Source organism: Oncorhynchus tshawytscha, linkage group LG24 (assembly GCF_018296145.1).
Source record: "Oncorhynchus tshawytscha isolate Ot180627B linkage group LG24, Otsh_v2.0, whole genome shotgun sequence".
Taxonomy (NCBI): Eukaryota; Metazoa; Chordata; class Actinopteri; order Salmoniformes; family Salmonidae; genus Oncorhynchus; species Oncorhynchus tshawytscha.
Genome location: NC_056452.1, coordinates 20,507,799 through 20,530,249, shown reverse-complemented (window position 1 = coordinate 20,530,249; position 22,451 = coordinate 20,507,799). Strand labels below are relative to the sequence as shown.

Here is a 22,451-nt window from a genome sequence, read left to right as displayed (position 1 = left end):
GTTTTTCTTTAAGAAGCCCTCTTGTTCTCCACTCATTACCTGTATTAACTACACCTGTTTGAACTCATGGATTAAAATCCTGCAGCGCACGCAAGGTCCCCCTGCTCAAGCCAGCGCATGTCCAGGCCCGTCTGAAGTTTGCCAATGACCATCTGGATGACCCAGAGGAGGAATGAGAGAATGTCATGTCATGAGACAAAATAAAGCTTTTTGGTCTAAACTACACTCACCGTGTTTGGAGGAAGAAGAAGGATGAGTACAACCCCAAGAACACCATCCCAACCGTGAAGCATGGAGGTGAAAACATCCATCTTTGGGGATGCTTTTCTGCAAAGGGGACAGGATGACTGCACCGTATTGAGGGGAGGATGGATGGGGCCATGTATATCGCGAGATCTTGGCCAACAACCTCCTTCCCTCAGTAAGAGCATTGAAGAAGGGTCGTGGCTGGGTCTTCCAGTATGACAACAACCCGAAACACACAGCCAGGGCAACTAAGGAGTGGCTCCGTAAGAAGCATCTCAAGGTCCTGGAGTGGCCTAGCCAGTCTCCAGACCTGAACCCAATAGAAAATCTTTGGAGGGAGCTGAAAGTCCGTATTACCCAGCGACAGCCCCGAAACCTGAAGGATCTGGAGAAGGTCTGTATGGAGGAGTGGGCCAAAATCCCTGCTGCAGTGTGTGCAAACCTGGTCAAGAATTACAGGAAACGTATGATCTCTGTAATTGCAAACAAAGGTTTCTGTACTAAATATGAAGTTCTACTTTTCTGATGTATCAAATATTTATGTCATGCAATAAATGCAAATGAATGACTTAAAAATCATACAATGTAATTTTCTGGATTTTTGTTTTAGATTCCGTCTCTCACAGTTGAACTGTACCTATGATAAAAATTACAGACCTCTACATGCTTTGTAAGTAGGAAAACCTGCAAAATCGTCAGTGTATCAAATACTTGTTCTCCCCACTGTATATGGCAAGCACGTATCAGTTTCGTTTTCCTTTCTGCTAAATGAAAAGCTTTGATTTCACAGGATGTGGGTATTGTTTCTGAGTGTTATTATCTCAATACTGTAGCCTATCTTCTCTGCCATTGACTATAAAATGAGGTAAGAATTGTACAAAATTATAACATATTTGAATGACATGCACATACATAATCTCTCTCTCTAATGTACTTAATATAACACAATAATAAACAATGTTGTTGTGTTATGAGTGAGCAAGAGAGAGTGGAGTTATGGCGGACTGAACACTGCTGCAGAACGTCTCAAGATAAAAACGGAATATTCAATTTTTGTAAATTTGACTAAATATTAGCACTTCAATCCACCTACTCGTGTGCAATAACCTTCTGGATAACACAAAACAAATTATAAGGCTAGAGAAATGTATCGACCAATATTACCAATATAATCAACACTCAAACATGTTGGAAAGTAAGCATGGTGAACCAATTCCCAAAAGAAAACACAACTCCTCGATAACTATTGTAAAATATACTGTGTCCATAAAATGTACATAGGTTCAGATCTTTTGTGAAACAGCACAGTTAAAAATATATGGCAAATTAAAATCTAACTGGATGGTCTTCAGAGATAGATCAGAGGGGTTGAGGGTAGATGAAGAAAAACAAACAAAAGATAACTATTGTCAAATATATTGTGTCCGTAAAGTGTATAAAGTACGTATAAGCTGGAAGTAGAAACCTATGTGTTGTCGTCCATTAATTTACTCCAATTATGGGAGAGTGGTAAGGTTAGGGGAAAATAATAAAGAAATATATATTTTTTTTAAAGATATACAGTACCTGTCAAAAGTTTGGACACACCTACTCATTCCAGGGTTTTTCTTTATTTTGACTATTTACTACATCAAACTATAAAATAACACATATGGAATCATGTAGTAACCAAACAGTGTAAAACAATATATATTATATTTGAGATTCTTCAAAGTAGCCACCCTTTGCCTTGATGAGAGCTTTGCACACTCTTGACATTCTCTCAACGAGCATCATGAGGTAGTCACCTGGAATGAATTTCAATTAACAGGTGTGCCTTGTTAATTTCTGGAATTTCTTTCTTTCTTAATGCGTTTGAGCCAATCAGTTGTGTTGTAACAAGGTAGGGGTGGTATACAGAAGATAGCCCCATTTGGTAAAATACCAAGTCCATATTATGGCAAAAACTGCAAAAATAAGCAAAGAGAAACGACAGTCCATCATTACCTTAAGACATGAAGGTCAGTCAATACGGACCATTTCAATAACTTTTAAAGCTTCTTCAAGTGCAGTCGAAAAACCATCAAGCACTATGATGAAACTGTCTCTCATGACGACCGCCACAGGAATGGAAGACTCAGAGTTACCTCTTCTGCAGAGGATATATTCATTAGATTTACTAGCCACAGAAAAAGCAGCCCAAATAAATGCATCACAGAGTTCAAGCAACAGACATATCTCAACATCAACTGCCAACAAGTGCTCAGCATATGTGGGAACTCCTTCAAGACTGTTGGAAAAGCATTCCAGGTGAAGCTGGTTGAGAGAATGCCAAGAGTGTGCAGTGCTGTCCTCAAAGCAAAGGGTGGCTATTTGAAGAACCACAAATATAACATTTATTTTGATTTGTTTAACACGTTTGTGGTTAATACATAAACCCATACATGTTATTTCATAGTTGTGATGTCTTCACTGTTATTCTACAATGTAGAAAATAGTTTTAAAAAATAAAGAAAAACCCCTGAATGAGTAGGTGTTCCAAAATGTTTGACCGGTAGTGTAAGTATTCAGACCCATTGCTATGAGACCTGAAATTGAGCTCAGGTGCATCCTGTTTCCATTGATCATCCTTGAGATGTTTCTACAACTTGATTGGAGTCAACCTGTGGTAAATTCAGTTGATTGGACATGGTCCCAAAGTTGACAGTGCATGTCAGAGCAAAAACCAAGCCATGAGGTTGAAGGAATTGTCTGTAGACCCCCGAGAAAGGATTGTGTCAAGTTACAGATCTGGGGAAGGGTACCAAAAAAATGTCTGCAGCACTGAAGGTCCCCAACAACACAATGGCCACCATCATTCTTAAATGGAAGAAGTTTGGACCCACTAAGAGTCTTCCCTGAGCTGGCTGTCCAGCCAAACAGGGGAGAGCGGCCTTTCAGAGTTCCTCTGTAAAGATGGGAGAACCTTCCAGAAGGACTACCATCTCTGCAGCACTCGACCAATCAGTCCTTTATGGTAGAGATGCCAGAAGGAAGCCACTCCTCTGTAAAGGCACATGACAGCCCGCTTTTAGTTTGACAAAAGGAACCTAACGGACTCTCAAACCATGAGAAACAAGATTTTCTGATCTGATGAAACCAAGATTGAACTCTTTTGCCTGAATGCCAAGCGTCATGTCTGGAGGAAACCTGACATCATCCTTACGGTGAAGCATGGTGATGGCAGCATCATAATGCTGTGTGGATGTTTTTCAATGGCAGGGACTGGGAGACTAGTCAGGATCGAGGGAAAGATGAACGGAGCAAAGTAAATTGAGGTCCTTGATGAAAACCTACTCCAGAGCGCTCAGGATCTCAGACAGGGGCAAAGTTTCCCCATCCAACAGCAGAACGACCATAAGCACACAGCCAAGACAACGCAGGAGTGGCTTTGGGACAAGTCTTTGAGTGGACCAGACAGAGCCCGGCCTGACACCCTAGACCCACTTCAATTTGCTTACCGCCCCAATAGATCCACAGATGATGCAATCGCAATGCAAGTTGACCTATCCCACCTGGACATGAGGAATACCTATGTAAGAATGCTGTTCATTGACTATAGCTCAGCATTCAACACCATAGTACCCTCCAAGCTCATCATTAATCTTAAGGCCCTGGGTCTGAACACCGCCCTGTGCAATTGGGTCCTGGACTTCCTGATGGGCCACCACCAGGTGGTGAAGGTAGAAAAAAACACCTCCACTTCGCTGATACTCAACACTGGGGCCCCACAAGGATGCGTGCTCAGCCCCCTCCTGTACTCCCTCCAACTCAATCATTAAGTTTGCAGACAACACAACAGTAGAAGGCCTGATTACCAACAATGATGAGACAGCCTACAGGGAGGAGGTTAGGGCCTTGGGAGTGTGGTGCCAGGAAAATAACCTCTCACCCAACATCAACAAAACAAAAGAGTAGATTGTGGACTTCAGGAAAGGGCAGAGGGAGCAACCCCGTGTCCACATCGATGGGATGGCAGTGGAGAAGGTGGAAAGCTTCAAGTTCCTCAGCGTACATATCACTGACAAACTGAAATGGTCCACCCACACAGATAGTGTGGTGAAGAAGGCACAACAGCATCTCTTCAACCTCAGGAGGCTAAAGAAATTTGGCTTGGCACCTAAAACCCTAACAAACTTCTACAGATGCACAATTGAGAGCATCTTGTTGGGCTGTATCACCGTCTGGTACGGGAACTGCACCGCCCGCAACCGCAGGGGTCTCCAGAGGTCATTGGCAAACTTCCATGATCATTGGCAAACTTCAGACGGGCCTGGCCATGCACTGGCTTGAGCAGGGGGGCCTTGCGTGCGCTGCAGGATTTTAATCCATGAGTTCAAACAGGTGCAGTTAATACAGGTAATGAGTGGAGAACAGGAGGGCTTCTTAAAGAAAAAGTAACAGGTCTGTGAGAGCCGGAATTCTTACTGGTTGGTAGGTGATCAAATACTTATGTCATGAAATAAAATGCAAATGAATGACTTAAAAATCATACAATGTCATTTTCTGGATTTTTGTTTTAGATTCCGTCTCTCACAGTTGAAGTGTACCTATGATAAAAATTACAGACCTCTACATGCTTTGTAAGTAGGAAAACCTGCAAAATCGTCAGTGTATCAAATACTTGTTCTCCCCACTGTATATGGCAAGCACGTATCAGTTTAGTTTTCCTTTATGCTAAATGAAAAGCTTTGATTTCACAGGATGTGGGTATTGTTTCTGAGTGTTATTATCTCAATACTGTTGCCTTCCTTCTCTGCCATTGACTGTAAAATGAGGTAAGAATTTTACAAAAATTATAACATATTTGAATGACATGCACATACATAATCTCTCTCTCTAATGTACTTAATATAACACAATAATAAACAATGTTGTTGTGTTATGAGTGAGAAAGAGAGAGTGGAGTTATGGTGGACTGAACACTTTGCTGCAGAACGTCTCAAGATAAAGACGGAATATTCAATATTTGTACATTTGACTAAATATTAGCACTTCAATCCACCTACTCGTGTGCAATAACCTTCCATCTGGATAACACAAAACAAATTGTAAGGCTAGAGAAATGTATCGACCAATATTACCAATATAATCAACACTCAAACATGTTGGAAAGTAAGCATGGTGAACCAATCCCCAAAAGAAAACACAACTCCTCGATAACTATTGTAAAATATACTGTGTCCATAAAATGTACATAGGTTCAGATCTTTTGTGAAACAGCACAGTTAAAAATATATGGCAAATTAAAATCTAACTGGATGGTCTTCAGAGATAGATCAGAGGGGTTGAGGGTAGATGAAGAAAAACAAACAAAAGATAACTTGTCAAATATATTGTGTCCGTAAAGTGTATAAAGTACGTATAAGCTGGAAGTAGAAACCTATGTGTTGTCGTCCATTAATTTACTCCAATTATGGGAGAGTGGTAAGGTTAGGGGAAAATAATAAAGAAATATATATATTTTTTAAAGATATACAGTACCTGTCAAAAGTTTGGACACACCTACTCATTCCAGGGTTTTTCTTTATTTTGACTATTTACTACATCAAACTATAAAATAACACATATGGAATCATGTAGTAACCAAACAGTGTAAAACAATATATATTATATTTGAGATTCTTCAAAGTAGCCACCCTTTGCCTTGATGAGAGCTTTGCACACTCTTGACATTCTCTCAACGAGCATCATGAGGTAGTCACCTGGAATGAATTTCAATTAACAGGTGTGCCTTGTTAATTTCTGGAATTTCTTTCTTTCTTAATGCGTTTGAGCCAATCAGTTGTGTTGTAACAAGGTAGGGGTGGTATACAGAAGATAGCCCCATTTGGTAAAATACCAAGTCCATATTATGGCAAGAACTGCAAAAATAAGCAAAGAGAAACAACAGTCCATCATTACCTTAAGACATGAAGGTCAGTCAATACGGACCATTTCAATAACTTTTAAAGCTTCTTCAAGTGCAGTCGAAAAACCATCAAGCACTATGATGAAACTGTCTCTCATGACGACCGCCACAGGAATGGAAGACTCAGAGTTACCTCTTCTGCAGAGGATATATTCATTAGATTTACTAGCCACAGAAAAAGCAGCCCAAATAAATGCATCACAGAGTTCAAGCAACAGACATATCTCAACATCAACTGCCAACAAGTGCTCAGCATATGTGGGAACTCCTTCAAGACTGTTGGAAAAGCATTCCAGGTGAAGCTGGTTGAGAGAATGCCAAGAGTGTGCAGTGCTGTCCTCAAAGCAAAGGGTGGCTATTTGAAGAACCACAAATATAACATTTATTTTGATTTGTTTAACACGTTTGTGGTTAATACATAATCCCATACATGTTATTTCATAGTTGTGATGTCTTCACTATTATTCTACAATGTAGAAAAAAGTAAAATAAAGAAAAACCCTTGAATGAGTAGGTGTGTCCAAACCTTTGACTGGTACTGTCCATGCTGTTGTGATGATGATGAGGATGATGATGGCTGATAACAACGACAACAATGATGGGCTAATAATAATGTTATAATAACAAATACTAATGGGTATTTTTCTTTTTTCTCATAGCGCTTCTGTCACAACAGATATGGAAGTGAAGCTGAAAGCATTTGAGTGTCACTTTACATGGGGAATAGAAAAGGATGACATCAAGGACCGGGAGAGCCTCCCTGAAAAACTTCTGGATCGCATCATGAAGTTCAGCACTCTGAACCATGCCATATATTTCAACTTACTAGCCTTTCTGAGCCACCTGGAGGAAAACAATGTTAGTGCTCTTGAGTATCTCCACAAGGCTGAGAGTGCATTGAAGAATAGACAGGATGATACAGAGTTACTGGTAACCTATGCTAACTTTGCATGGGTTCACTATCACTCAGGGAACATGAATGATGTGGATGCCTACATTGGAAAGCTGGAAAACATCAATAAGGGTGTTACGACTGCTATTCAAGGCAGCTTACCTTCAATACATGGTGAGAAGGCTTGGAGTTTTCTAAGGCTTGGGGGGCTATTTTATTTGGGGGCAAAGGAGAGCTTTCAGAAAGCTCTTAAGGGAGAACCAGACAATGCATCCTTCAACGTGGGCTATGCCATGGTCCTGTACAGGTTGGAGGGATTAGCCATGGATGGAACAGAGAGGTTGGCGCATACTGAAGGTGCTACTCAGCTAAGGAAAGCCTTATCCTTAGAGCCAGATAACACTGAAATCATGGTCCTACTAGCTGTGCAGCTTCAAAACCAAAGTCGACATGAGTCCATGAAACTCATCAAAGAGGCCCTCAGACTGTCTCCTGACGTGCCTCACGTCACATATTACTTGGCCGAGTATTGCAGGCATGCGGACATCAATGAGACCCTGGAGGTTTTGGAGGAAGCTGTCAAACTGTCTGTAAACTCCCCCTTCATGCATTACCAAATCGGCCTGTGTCACAAACAGCAGTTCAACCAGATGTCTGAGCAGAAGAGGGAAGGGAGTTGGATCAAAGCACGCCAGATAAAAGAGAAGATGGAGCTCTGCATCCATCACTTCTCCAGAGCTGTGGAACTGAAGCCATCCAACTTCCAATTCAGATTGAAACTGGCTGAGGCTTACGGAGACAACTACCAGCTGGAGGAGGCGATGAAGATCTTCACCAACCTGCTGAAAGATGAGTCCCTTAGTGACTCAGACAAGCAGCAATGCCACTCCTGTTTCGGACGGTTTCTGTACTACGCTAAGAAAGACGTGTATGGTGCTGTGACCCAGTTCAAAAAGGGCTACCAGATTCCGATTGAGAGTTGGCACAGGAATAAGGCTAGGAAGATACTGATGCAGATAGCAGAGTGGTGTCAGACTAAAAAGAAGACAGTTGGTGATGCCTCTGAGATTTTGGAATTCCTCGCAATTGAAGACAAAAAAGGCAGGAATGCTGAAGAGCCAAGGAGAGTCGAGGTGCACTCTTCAGACACAGATGACCTTACAGATGCCCTAGGCAAAGGAATGAAACTGAAATGATATAGGGGAGACCAGTGATGGTTGTCACAGTGCTAATTACTCCCAATTGAAATGGCGCTGTGTAATAATTGGAAGGTTAAAATGTATGAATTTGAAAGAACTCATCCACCTGGTCATCATATGTCAGCATGACAAAACATTGTGGTGAGATGAATGTGTTTTTCATAGGTAAAAGTAAAAAAAAAATGTATGACATTTTCTTTGTAAATGTTTGAATTATCAGAGTATCCATGAACAATGATGTTTGTTGAAAAAAGGAAAGGGAGAGATATTTAAATTCCTAGGTCAAGCCATGTGGTAACTGACATCTTAATTAGCATTGGGGGGTGGTGTAGTTGGGGATGGTTGTCACATGGAATACGGGGTTGGTTGTCACTTTCAACATTGCCAACCCCGGTATACAATAAATTGCAAGCTATTTTGTTCTTGTGATATAAAGAGCTCCCTTCGTTGCTTTTCTCTCAAACACACATGTTTTCTGTCACACACCCACACACGCATGTGCAAGCACACACACGCATGTGCACACACACACACCCACACACGCATGTGCAAGCACACACACCCACACACGCATGTGCAAGCACACACACACACAGACGCATGTGCCAGCACACACACACACAAATTCACTGAAAATGTCGCGTGTTATCCTCACTGCATAAAATGCTGAATTTTGTTAGAAATATTGTTCGATCAAGTAAAGGAATAAGCTACAAGCAAATATTGTGACACCCAACCCCATACTGTGTGACATCCAAACCCGCAATGGGACTGGTTGTCACAAGTGGACAGAGTGTGTTTGATGGCTTTTAACTCCATGTTGGGATAAGATAAGAGGATAAAAAAAGGTCCCCATTTCAACCCTTGACCTTGGTCTTTCTCCTAACATTGAAAAGAGTCTTGTAAGATATACTGGTGCTGAGAAATACACATATTGTTACACAACACATGGCTTATTGGAGTACTGCTACATGCATTTTAAATGGTTTTAATCATAAAGTGTAACAGTAACTTCAAGTTGCGTGCATTTTTCTTATGTTCGATTTTTTTGTGTAAAATTGCAACATTTATTTTTTTTAAATTAGAATGTATTACTTTAGGAAAACATGTTTTTATGTCTTTGGATGTGTCTCCTTTCAGGTAGTTGATTAGATATCTTCACCGACCGTTCAACTGTTGTTGCTCTTGTAACTGACATTAACATTGTGAAAGAGATAATAAAACATTCTGCCATAAACGTGATGATCTTTGAGCTTGTTAACGTGCTTCTTTCTACTTTGCTCCAAAAACCAATCTAAAGGCCAAATATTAAATCTTCTTATTTTTCCCTCTAAGTATTTCCATGCTGGCACTTTGACAAACGTTTGGGGGGGAGTCGTTGGAAGTCTGACAGTGACTTGACCTTCCAGTTAGTCGAAAGGGTCAAATAAGACAATAATATTTTGATGTTGTTCACATTTAAAGATACATTCCTTAACTAAATTAAACATATTTCATTACAGATATTAACAAGTGTAGTGATTGGATAGGCTATGTAGGCCTAATGCAATTTCCCTGCGAATTCTTCAAGGCCACGAATAAAAGAAAGCTTGCTTCAGATTAAAAAGTCAAAGTGAGAGATCATGAATCAGTCTCTTAACGTCGTAATATCCTAAGTAGAATGCTGCTGTGTTTTCTGCTCTATTTTGACTGAGCATTTGCCACGGATGGAGCCCAAACTTTAAGCACACTGTATGTTTTTACATCTCAATAGCTTTGCCCCTCTACACCAAAACATACTGGGTTGTTTGGTTGACCCAACTGCTGGTTTGCAGGTGATGGGTCACTTAGTTGGGTTGTTCTCTTTAAAAACTGTTGGATTATTGATGCTGGGTGCTAGGTTGTCGCTGATTGGTTATTGAGATCAGAACACTGGAGGTGTAGTTTATTAGGGGTGTGGCTTTCAGATAGTTATTTTTAGCCATCAATGAGAGTAACTGTCATTCCTATTCATCTGTTCTGTTGTATAGTTATCAAATGTTAAGGTCGAACATTGATCATGTTGTAGTTTCATTGACGCTTACAGAAGAGTACGAGTTCCCTAAAAGTTCCTTAACCTGGCAGTGTGTCTGGGGGTCCTCCCCTAGAATTTGTCGAGCATCTATAGGTAATTTAAAGATTTTTACACAATCCAATATGCTGTCTCCATTTAGAACAAAAAGTAAGCAAAAATACCCACAGTCATCAAGCTAGGTAAGAGATCATTATTCAAAATGCTTACGTGATTAATAAGACTGAACTAGTCCAAAGGTAATTCAATAATAAATATTGTGTTGCACCCTTGACCAAGAGCCTAACAACTGAACAACTCTTGAAAAAAATACAAAGACTTTTGATTGTCTTTATTAGAACTCTCTATATAAAATTTCTCCCAGACCGACCAGCCAGCCCTAGCCGCCTGCACGCCCAACCCCCACCAGTTTAGTCAATAACTCAACTCCCTCGCAACACAATTTCCTTACCTGTTCACAACATTCATTTTTAAAATTGGAAACAAAAAAAATCATTAAAGAAACACATACACCTCAAATATAAAGTACATTAACACACAGAAACAGCAAATCCGCCATAAAATGTATCTCACTGTCATGTTCTGACCTTAGTTTATTTTTATGTCTTTGTGTTAGGTTGGTCAGGGCGTGAGTTGGGGTGGGTAGTCTATGTTCTTTTTCTATGTTATATTTCTATGTCTTGGCCTGGTTTGGTTCTCAATCAGGGACAGCTGTCTATCGTTGTCTCTGATTGAGAGCCATACTTAGGTACCCTTTTCCCCCACCTGTTTTGTGGGAAGTTAACTTTGTCTTTGTTCAGGGCACAAAGCCCAAAGCGTCACGGTTTGGTTTTTGTTCTTTGTTTTGTCGGTGTCATTTTTGAATAAAGAGAAAATGTACGCTTACCATGCTGCACCTTGGTCCAGTCCTTCAGCCAGCCGTGACAGAACTTCCCACCACCAACGGACCAAGCAGCATGTTAAAGTGGACTCCTGGACATGGGAGGATGTTCTGGATGGCAAGGGAGTCTACACATGGGAGGAGATCCTGGCGGGAAGGGATCGCCTTCCATGGGAACAGGTGGAGGCAGCTAGGAGAGCAGAGGCAGCCGGAGAAAGGAACCAGCGGTATGTGGGAACACGGCTGGCAAGGAAGCCTGAGAGGCAGCCACCTCATGAAGCTGGTTGAGAGAATGTCAAGAGTGTGCAAAGCTGTCATCAAGGCAAAGGGTGGCTATTCGAAGAACCACAAATATAACATTTATTTTGATTTGTTTAACACTTTTTTGGTTAATACATAAACCCATACATGTTATTTCATAGTTGTGATGTCTTCACTATTATTCTACAATGTAGAACATAGTAAAAATAAAGAAAAACCACTGAATGAGAAGGTGTTCTAAAACGTTTGACCGGTTGTGTAAGTATTCAGACCCATTGCTATGAGACCCGAAATTGAGCTCAGGTGCATCCTGTTTCCATTGATCATCCTTGAGATGTTTCTACAACTTTATTGGAGTCAACCTGTGGTAAATTCAGTTGATTGGACATGGTCCCAAAGTTGACAGTGCATATTAGAGCAAAAACCAAGCCATGAGGTTGAAGGAATTGTCTGTACCATAGTACCCTCCAAGCTCATCATTAAGCTTAAGGCACTGGGTCTGAACAGCGCCCTGTACAATTGGGTCCTGGACTTCCTGATGGGCCGCCACCAGGTGGTGAAGGTAGGAAAAAAACACCTCCACTTCGCTGATACTCAACACTGGGGCCCCACAAGGATGCATGCTCAGCTCCTTCCTGTACTCCCTCCAACTCAATCATTAAGTTTGCAGACAACACAACAGTAGTAGGCCTGATTACCAACAATGATGAGACAGCCTACAGGGAGGAGGATAGGGCCCTGGGAGTGTGGTGCCAGGAAATTAACCTCTCACCCAACATCAACAAAACAAAACAGTAGATTGTGGACTTCAGGAAAGGGCAGAGGGAGCAACCCCGTGTCCACATCGATGGGACAGCAGTGGAGAAGGTGGAAAGCTTCAACTTCCTCAGCGTACATATCACTGACAAACTGAAATGGTCCACCCACAAAGATAGTGTGGTGAAGAAGGCACAAAAGCATCTCTTCAACCTCAGGAGGCTAAAGAAATTTGGCTTGGCACCTAAAACCCTCACAAACTTTTACAGATGCACAATTTAGAGCATCTTGTCGGGCTGTATCACCGTCTGGTACGGGAACTGCACCGCCCACAACCGCAGGGCTCTCCAGAGGGCGGTGCGGTCTACCCAATGCATCACCGGGGGCAAAATACCTGCCCTCCAGGACACCTACAGCACCCGATGTCACAGGAAGGCCAAAAAGATCATCAAGGACAACAACCACCTGAGCCACTGCCTGTTCACTCTGCTATCATCCAGAAGTTGAGGTCAGTACATGTGCATCAAAGCAGGGACCGAGAGACTGAAAAATAGCTTCTATCTAAAGGCCATCAGGCTGTTAAGGATCTGACAGCAGGGGTTTAAACTGTAGAAACTAGTTCCTACATTAGAATATAAAAATTGATTGGACAGTGCAGTTAGTTTAACAGGAATTTAAGCTTTCTGCACATTTAAGACCTGCATATGTCCTGGAAAGTTGGCTGTTACTTACAACGTCATTCTAGTCATATTAGCAACAACCATTCATCACTATCACATTAGAGACTGTTTTAGATTTACTTTAGATTTGTGTGTATTGTTGTGAAATGGTTAGATATTACTGTTAGATATTACTGCACTGTTAGAACTAGAAACACAAGCATTTCGCTATACCCACAATAACACGTGACAAATAAAATTTGATTTGGTTTGATTTGACTTGAACTCAGTCTAACATCTCTGGAGAGATCTGAAAATAGCTGAGCAGCAACGCTCCTCATACAACCTGACAGAGCTTCAGAGGATATGCAGAGAAGAATGGGAGAAATTCCCCAAATACAGGTGTGCCAAATTTGTAGCGTCATACCCAAGAAGACTCGAGGCTGTAATCACTGCCAAAGGTGCTTTAACAAAGTACTGAGTAAAGGGTCTGAATACTTATGTAAATGTAATATTTCCAGAGGGGTGGGGGGGTTTATACTTTTGCAAAATTTTCTAAAAACCTGTTTTTGCTTTGTCATTATGGGGCATTGTGTGTAGATTGATGAGGGGGAAAAACAATTGAATTAATTTTAGAATAAGGCTGTAATGTAACAAAATAAGGAAAAGGGGAAGGGGTCTGAATACTTTCTGAATGCACTGTTAAATGCCTCCAGTATCAATATTCCCAAGAAAACAAAAACAGGGAGAAAAGAGAATATGTAGACATGCTGAGATGAAAGAACATACTCTTTGCCAGAATTCATTCTGCCTTCACGAGACCATAACATGTGCAAATATGTCCCCTTTTGTGTTTTACACCTCCAGCAGAGGTATTGCATTTCAGCTATTTGCGTGATATTCAGTTTCACTGACATATAGTATGTTCTATGGATGGCCTTAAAATGCAGTAATTTATGTCTGAGATTATATGAATATGACTGAGCATTAAATCAAATCTGTATCCATTCATCATCATCATCATCAATAGCTTCTACCAGGTCTTCCTCAAAATTTAGTTTTACATGTTAAGTGTTATTCTGGAAAAGCCTCTATCAACCCTTGGTACAGTTTGGAAATCAACTTGAGGTTTGGCAGACTGCCTTAAAATAGCATCAGGTTTGTCCAGTGTTTGCTGCACAGAGTGAATAAAGTGAAGTATCTGCTGGTCTTCCCTGGCTACCTGACCCTGCTGAGACCCCAGTCACCATCTGATCCTCCTAAAATGACAAATAATTACCTTGGAGTACATTTATACATTATAGTATCCAAGAATAGAATAAATGGTTCAATAATTGAAATGACCATTATTTCCAGATCCCAGACTGTAGCTTTAAGCTTAAACTGCTGTCCTGTAACTACCTATCAATTCAAGATGGAACATTGTATCATTCAATGGTATTGTTAATATATTGCAAATTTCACCTGAGCTCCGTAGACTGATCTTCCCTGGCTGTCTGACCCTGCTGTCACCATCTAATCGTGCTAAGACATGATGAGCATAGTGTTGACTGCACTAGAGGGCTGCATTCCTGCGGCGAGCCTGCGGGACCTGCAGGTCCTGACAGAGATCATTGTGGCGCAGTGGGCGGGAGCTGGCATTCAGACAGACAACTTCGGGAGGAAACTAGTTTTGTTGTCCCATCGATTATTTGGAAACGGTCCTCTTTCTGCATTGTATGCATTAGCCTACCTATTGTATTAAAAGCACATATTTTTTGCTGCATCAACTTCAGTAGCCTACTACTCCTAGCTAGGCATGAGAGTTCAAGTGCGCCTAGTATGTGTGGTCTCATTGATATAGAGTAGGCTGCCTACATGTGCGGAGAATCATGTGGCAGTTAACTTGAATATGAAATTAATTTAAATGTGATTCGACTGTAGTTTATTACAGTGTCTGTAAATAAATATTGATAATGGAAAGTGGAGGGCGCTCAACCATGTGCAATGAAAAAATGTAATCATCCTTGAAAAGGAAAAGGCTCAAAGCGCACATCGGTTAGGCTACTATGGTGAGCGATCGCCTTTTCATTTTCAATAAGTATTGATTACTAATATATTTGTCTCTGCCTGCAAATCGTCCTCCTAAGAGGTAGGCTATTACCTATAGGACTATGAAAAACGTAGCAGATGTCGTTGTCATCATTCTTGCTGCTTCCAGTTCACGAGAACAGGTGGTCTCTATTAAATACAGTAGGCTATAGCCTATGCATGTGCAAAGAAGCACGGGGTAGTTATCTTTCCAGGGAAATGTACTGCCTAAATAGGCCTATGATTAGGCTATAGTTTACTACATTGCCTAGAAATAGGCCTAAATATTGGTCACCCATTATTTCTCTGTCCGAAAATCCTCCATCTGGTAAAGGGTATAGCTCAAGAGAAAGTGCAAGTCTTTCTCTACAAAATGCCTGCTGTGTGTTCACAATACATTTGACATGATATTGATTCCATACAGTTCTTGCAGTAGCGGGCAGGAGTCAGTCTGACAGAAACCCAACAGGGAAGAACTGGAGAGGGATGAAGAAATTGGTCCTGCGCAGACTTTTACAATGCACCATGAGAGTGAAGCCTGTAACATTAGAGCTGTTTATATTTTCTATTTCACATTTATTTAACCAGGTAGGCCAGTTGAGAACAAGTTCTCATTTACAACTGTGACCTGGCCAAGATAAAGCAAAGCAGTGCGACACAAACAACAACACAGAGTTACACATGGAATAAACAAACATACAGTCAATAACACAACAGAAAAGTCTATATACATTGTGTGCAAATGAGGTAAAATTAGGGAGGTACGGCAATAAATAGGTAGTAGTGGCGAAATCATTACAATTTAGCAATTAAACACTGGAGTGTACTGATGTGCAAGTTGAGATACTAGGGTGCAAAGGAGCAAAATATAAATAAATAACAATATGGGGATGAGGTAGTTGGATGGGCTATTTACAGATGGGACTATGTACAGGTGCAATGATCTGTAAGCTGCTCTGATAGCTGATGCTTAAAGTTAGTGAGGGAGATATGAGTCTCCAGCTTCAGTGATTGTTGCAATTCGTTCCAGTCATTGGCAGCAGAGAACTGGAAGGAAATGCGGCCAAAAGAGGAATTGGCTTTGGGGGTGACCAGTGAAATATACCTGCTGTAGCGCGTGTTACTGGTGGGTGCTGCTATGGTGACCAGTGAGCCGAGATAAGGCAGGGATTTACCTAGCAAAGACTTATAGATGACCTGGCACCAGTGGGTTTGACGAGGAATATGAAGCGAGGGCCAGCCAACGAGAGCATACAGGTCGCAGTATATGGGGCTTTGGTTACGAAACGGATGGCACTGTGATAGACTGCATCCAATTACTGTGTCAGTGTGAAAAGTAGAGAATTAGCTAGGGAAACTGACAGATCAATAACCTTACTGACTAATACAACTCTCATTGCACTGAAAAAACGTCACATAATCAATCTTAAATCGTTTGGCTGATGGTTTCATGTTTGATTCAGGCTTAGTGTGATTGAGGCAAAAATAATAGCTAATGTTAGCCAACTTTTGGCCAGCTCTCTCTCTAAAGTACATCAACTGGTAAAAGTTTGCCAAGATCATTTACTTCTGAAACGGGTCAAAACAAAAGATACAAGACAGTTTCTGCTCTGCTTCCATTTACAACAGGGTTATTCACACAACCCAGCTGGCTGGGTCAACATTACTCAGCGTGTGTTCTGTCCAATATATACCCAGCGCTGGGTTACCAAATAAACCAAATTGGGTTGTTTTGAACCCAGCATTTTGTTTGAGTGTAACGTTAGCTTCAAATCGCCATTTATTGGTTAAAACGAGTCATGAAAAAAAGATGCATACCGTTGGGATGGTGCGTGCACATCCTAGATACATTTTGATTCGGTTGTTGATGATACTGTTGTCCTTCATTCACAGCTTGTTGGCAGGATGGACATATATGGCAAGCACGTACCTGTATCAGTTTCGTTTTCGTTTCTGCTAAATATAACTCTTTGATATACCTGGAAGTAGGTAGTGTCTCTGACTTTTATCATCTCGATACTGTAGCCTGCCTTATCTGCCACCGACTGTAAAATGAGGTAAGATTCTTACAGAAATGATAACGTAATTGAATGACATGCACATACATAATCTCTCTCTCTAATGTACTTAATATAACACAATAATAAACCATGTTGTTGTGTTAGGAGAGAGCAAGAGAGAGAGAGGTCAATGCGGACTGAACACAGCGCTGCAGAACCACTCAAGATAAAAACGGACTATTTAATATCTGGAAAATTGACTAAATATTAGCACTTCACTCCATCTACTCGTGTGCAATAACCTTCAATCTGGATAACACAAAACGAATTACAAGGCTAGAGAAATGTGTCGACCAATATTACCAATACAATCAACACCCTAACATGTTGGAAAGTAAGCATGGATAACCAATCCCCAAAAGAAAACGACGGACACAGACGATTTATGCTTTTCACCACCGGGAATGGTAAGTGTGGAAACCGACTTGCCTAAATCGATAAATTATAAACTGGGCATACTTGAACTAATTAGTAACGAACTCGAGATGAGTGACGAAAAAGTTGAGACCATGGAGAAAGAAAGAAACAGTCAATACGATTCAAACGGACGTCAAAGAACTTAAAAGGGAGAACATATTTCTGAGAGAAGCCTTACTTGAAATAAAGACTAGGTTTATGAGAGAAAGTCTGCTACTAAATGTTATCCAAGAAAAAGAGGATGAAGATCCTGAAAGTGTGGTGAAATAATGATTTCTTTACAGTGCTACTGATCCAAGGCGATACTGTCGACAAAATCAAACTCGAACGTTTACAGTTTCGGACAGAGATATGAGCGCACAATCACTACCAGATTTTCATTCTTTAAGGATGAAATAATGGTTAAAAGCCTGGGTGAAATACTCGCTGGCACGAAAATAGGCATGAATCATCAGTTCCCGAAGGAAATTGTAGAACGGTGTAATAAATACAAGGGAAACGTGTAGCTCTCATAGTCGATAAACTGTATATTGATAACCAATTGTTCCCGAGACACCAAGACTACTCCATGGTTATTCTAAATATTTCAACGTTCCCATAGAGTAGTCGAATAATGGAACACCCAATACTATCCATGGTAGGGATTGTAATAAAAAATAAAAATAGAATAAAATACTACAATTGATTAAAAAAATAAACTACAAATACGCTATACCTTTCAAGATAGGGAATGTTGTCAAATAATTAGTATTCGACGTTCTATCTATAAATATATAAGACAGCATGAGAAGAAAGCATCATTATTGAAATAATACATCTTCAAATATCAGGAACTGGAACACAAAAGTACTGAAAAACCTGAAATTAGGTAGGAATCAACATGGTATGGACAAAACACAGCAAACAGAAGACATAGAAGGCACAGCATGTGGGTATGTGCTGGTATATTGGTTGCAAATGTCATAGCCCATGTGTGTCTGCGCAGGAGTTGTGACAGAGAGAGCTTTCAATTTTGTGCAGATATGAGATATAGACGTTAAATAAATTCTAAATATAGTTTATTTATTGTCCTATCATGATGGAACAGTCCCCAACCCTCGACACCCACCTGAGTGATCCATACAGTAAGGAGAAGTCCTTATCTGTTTTATAGGCTTACTGCAAGTAGCCTATACGCAGCCAAGACATAAAGATAAATATGGTCAGAGACCAACTAGAGCAGCACTGCCCCCTCAAGATTCTGAGCCTGCCTGGCAGGGTTGGTCCTACAAAGCCGAAGCTAGAAATCCAGGGCTTAAAAACAAAGGTGTCATTGTACGCTGATGATTCATGTTTTGTTTAAATCCACAATTTGTATCCCTGCACAGCCTCATAGATGGATCTAGATACTTTTTCTAACCTCTCTGGATTACAAACAAATTATGTGTACTATATTACATAAGGGATCACAAAATAATACAACTTTTACATTACCGTTTAGTATAAAATGGTCATACACTGCTCCAGAGTGGCGCAGCAGTCTAAGGCACTGCATCTCAGTGCTAGAGGCATCACTACAGACCCTGGTTCGATTCCAGGCTGTATAACAACAGACCGTGATTGGGAATCCCATAGGGTGGTGCACAATTGGCCCAGCGTCGCCCGGGTTAGTGTTTGTCCGGGGTAGGCAGTCATTGTAAATAAGATTTTTTTTCTTAACTGACTTGCCTAGTTAAATAAAGGATAAATAAAAATAAAATGTGGACAAACGCGGTATTCATATCCTGAAAGAAAGAAATGATCTCCCTACAGTACATGTTCATATAATGTTAGAAAAAACAGATAAGATCTTGCTACCATGGAAAGGAAAATACCTGTCTATTTTTATGAAAAATCACCCTGATTAACTCTTTAGTCATATCCCGGTTTACCGATTTGCTTATAGCCTTGCCTATCACGTTTTAGGGAAGACCCAGATACAGACAGTGTCGAAGTAACAAAGGTTTATTACTAGAACAGGGGGCAGGCAAAACAACAGGTCAAGGGCAGGCAGAGGTCAGTAATCCAGATCAGAGTCCAAAAGGTACAGAACGGGCAGACAGTCTTAGAGTCAGAGCAGGCAGAATGGTAAAACCGGGAAACAGGAACTAGATCCAGACAGGAGCAAGGGGGAAAACACTGGTAGGCTAGACGAACAAAGCAAACTGGCAACAGTTTGGGGGGTAAGAGTAGCTGAAGGATGGGGTTCAAAACAAACAAAAGATAACTATTGTAAAATACATTGTGTCCGAAAAATGTATATAGTATGTATAAGCTGGAAATAGAAGCTTAAGTGTTGTTGGCCATTAGTTTACTCCAATTAGGGGAGGGGTGGAAGGGTTAGAGGAAAATAAGGAAGAAAATCACACCTCCTCCATGCTTCACGGTGGGAACTATACATGAGGAGATCATCTGTTCACCTTTTGCGTCTCACAAAGTCACGGTGGTTGGAACCAAAAATCTCACATTTGGACTCATCAGACCAAGGGACAGATTTCCACCAGTCTAATGTCCATTGCTCATGTTTCTTGGCCCAAGCATGTCTCTTATTATTATTATTTTATTTTATTAGTGGTTTCTATACAGCAATTAGTCCATGAAGGCATGAAGGTCTCCTCTGAACAGTTGATGTTGCGATGTGTCTGTTACTTATTTGGGCTGCAACCTGAGGTGCAGTTAACTTTAATAAACATATTCTCTGCAGCAGAGGTAACTCTGGGTCTTCCATTCCTGTGGCGATCCTCATAAGAGCCAGTTTCATCATAGCGCTTGATGGTTTTTCGACTGCACTTGAAGAAACTTTCAAAGTTCTTGAAATGTTTTGTATCGACTGACCTTCATGTCTGAAGGTAATGATGTACTGTCATTTCTCTTTGCTTATTTGAGCTTTTGATTTAAAAAAAATATATATATATTTTAGCTTTAACCAAATAGGGCTATCTTCTGTAAACCACCGCTACCTTGTAACAACACAACTGATTGGCTCAAATGCATTAAGAAGGAAAGAAATTCCACAAGTTAACTTTTTAATTAACACGTGGTAATTGAAATGCATTCCTGGTGACTACCTCATGAAGCTGTTTGAGAGAATGCCAAGCGTGTGCAAAGCTGTCATGAAGGCAAAGGGTGACTACTTTGCAGAATCTCAAATATAAAATATATTTTGATATGTTTAAAACGTTTTTGGTTACTACATGATTCCATTTGTGTTATTTCATAGTTTTGATGTCTTCACTATTATTCTACAATGTAGAAAAAAGTAAAATAAAGAAAAACCCTTGAATGAGTAGGTGTGTCCAAACCTTTGACTGGTACTGTCCATGCTGTTGTGATGATGATGAGGATGATGATGGCTGATAACAACGACAACAAAGCCTTATCCTTAGAGCCCGATAACAATGAAATCATGGTCCTGTTAGCCCTGCAGCTTCAAAAGCAAAGTAGACATGAGTCCATGAAACTCATCAAAGAGGCCCTCAGACTGTCTCCTGACGTACCTCTTGTCATTCGTTACGTGGCTGAGTTTTTCAGTCACGAGGGCATCAATGAGACCCTGGAGGTTCTGAAGAAAGCTGTGAAACTGTCTCCACACTCCTCTTTCATGCATTACCAAATCGGCCGGTGTCACAAAAGTCAGTTCAACCAGATGTCTGAGCAGAAGAGGGAAGGGAGTTGGATCAAAGCACGCCAGATAAAAGAGAAGATGGAGCTCTGCATCCATCACTTCTCCAGAGCTGTGGAACTGAAGCCATCCAACGTCCAATTCAGGTTGAACCTGGCTGAGGCTTACGGAGACAACTACCAGCTGGAGGAGGCGATGAAGATCTTCACCAACCTGCTGAAAGATGAGTCCCTTAGTGACTCAGACAAGCAGCAATGCTACTCCGGTTTCGGCCTGTTTCTGTTCTTCAGGAAGAAAGACATGGATGGTGCTGTGACCCAGTTCAAAAAGGCCTACCAGATTCCGATTGAGAGTTGGGACAGGAATAAGGCTAGGAAGAGGCTGAAGCAGATCGCTAACCAGAAGAGAGTTGGCGAGGCCTCTGAGATTTTGGAATTCCTTGCCACTGAAGACAAAAAAGGCAGGAATGCTGAAGAGCCAAGGAGAGCCGAGGTGCACTCTTCAGACACAGATGACCTTACAGATGCCCCAGGCAAAGGAATGAAACTGATATGATATAGGGGAGACCGGTGATGGTTGTCACAGTGCTAATTACTCCCTATTGAAATGGCGCTGTGTAATAATTGGAAGGTTAAAATTTGTGAATGATTTGAAATAACAATCCATTTCAGAACGACAAAACATTGGGATGAGCGGAATTTCGTTTTTTTTCTTAGTTAAAAGTTTAAAAAATATTTAAAAATCTCTGTAAATGTTTGATATATCGGAGTATCCATGAACAATGTTTGTTGAAAAGAGGAAAGAGAGAAATATATATTTCAAACCAATTCCTAGGTCAAGCTAACTAGCATCTTAATTAGCATTGGGAGGATCGTTGGGGATGGTTGTCACATGGAATACGGGGTTGGTTGTCACTTTCAACATTGCAACTGCCAGTATACAATAAATGTCACGCCCTGACCTTAGAGCTTTTTATGTCTCTATTTTGGTTTGGTCAGGGTGTGATTTGGGTGGGCATTCTATGTTCCTTTTTCTAAGTTCTTGTATTTCTTTGTTTTGGCCGGGTATGGTTCCCAATCAGGGACAGCTGTCTATCATTGTCTCTGATTGGGAACCATACCTGGGGAGCTTTTTCCCACAGGGTTTTTGTGGGTAGTTAATTTCTGTTTAGTGTTTTCACCTTACAGGACTGTTTCAGTTATTCTCTTGTTTATTTTTGTTATAGTGTTCAGTTTTAATAAAACAAGCATGAACACTTACCATGCTGCGCTTTGTTCCGATGATTCCTCTTCTTCAGACGACGAATACCGTTACAATAAATCCCAAGCTATTTTGTTTGTGTAATATAAAGAGCTCCCTTATTTGTCTCTCTCTCACATATGTTTTCTGTCA

The 22,451-nt window shown here is 40.8% G+C and overlaps 1 protein-coding gene across 3 annotated transcripts; it reads left to right on the top strand.

Moving 5' to 3' along the window:
* Positions 1–1,022: 1,022 nt before the first annotated feature.
* On the top strand, positions 1,023–22,117 carry LOC112223450 (interferon-induced protein with tetratricopeptide repeats 5). Of its 3 annotated transcripts, XM_042305493.1 has the most exons (3): positions 4,939–5,042; positions 6,835–7,441; positions 20,808–22,117. In XM_042305493.1, the coding sequence occupies exons 1-3, from the start codon at positions 4,969–4,971 to the stop codon at positions 21,612–21,614; spliced, it is 1,488 nt and encodes a 495-aa protein (XP_042161427.1). In that variant the 5' UTR covers positions 4,939–4,968; the 3' UTR covers positions 21,615–22,117. The 3 variants fall into 3 exon arrangements, with proteins under 3 accessions (XP_042161428.1, XP_024242233.2, XP_042161427.1); XM_042305494.1 differs by lacking the exons at positions 4,939–5,042; positions 20,808–22,117 and adding an exon at positions 1,023–1,111 and having other exon boundaries at positions 6,835–9,508; XM_024386465.2 differs by lacking the exon at positions 20,808–22,117 and having other exon boundaries at positions 4,931–5,042; positions 6,835–9,508.
* The last annotated feature ends 334 nt before the right edge of the window (positions 22,118–22,451 follow it).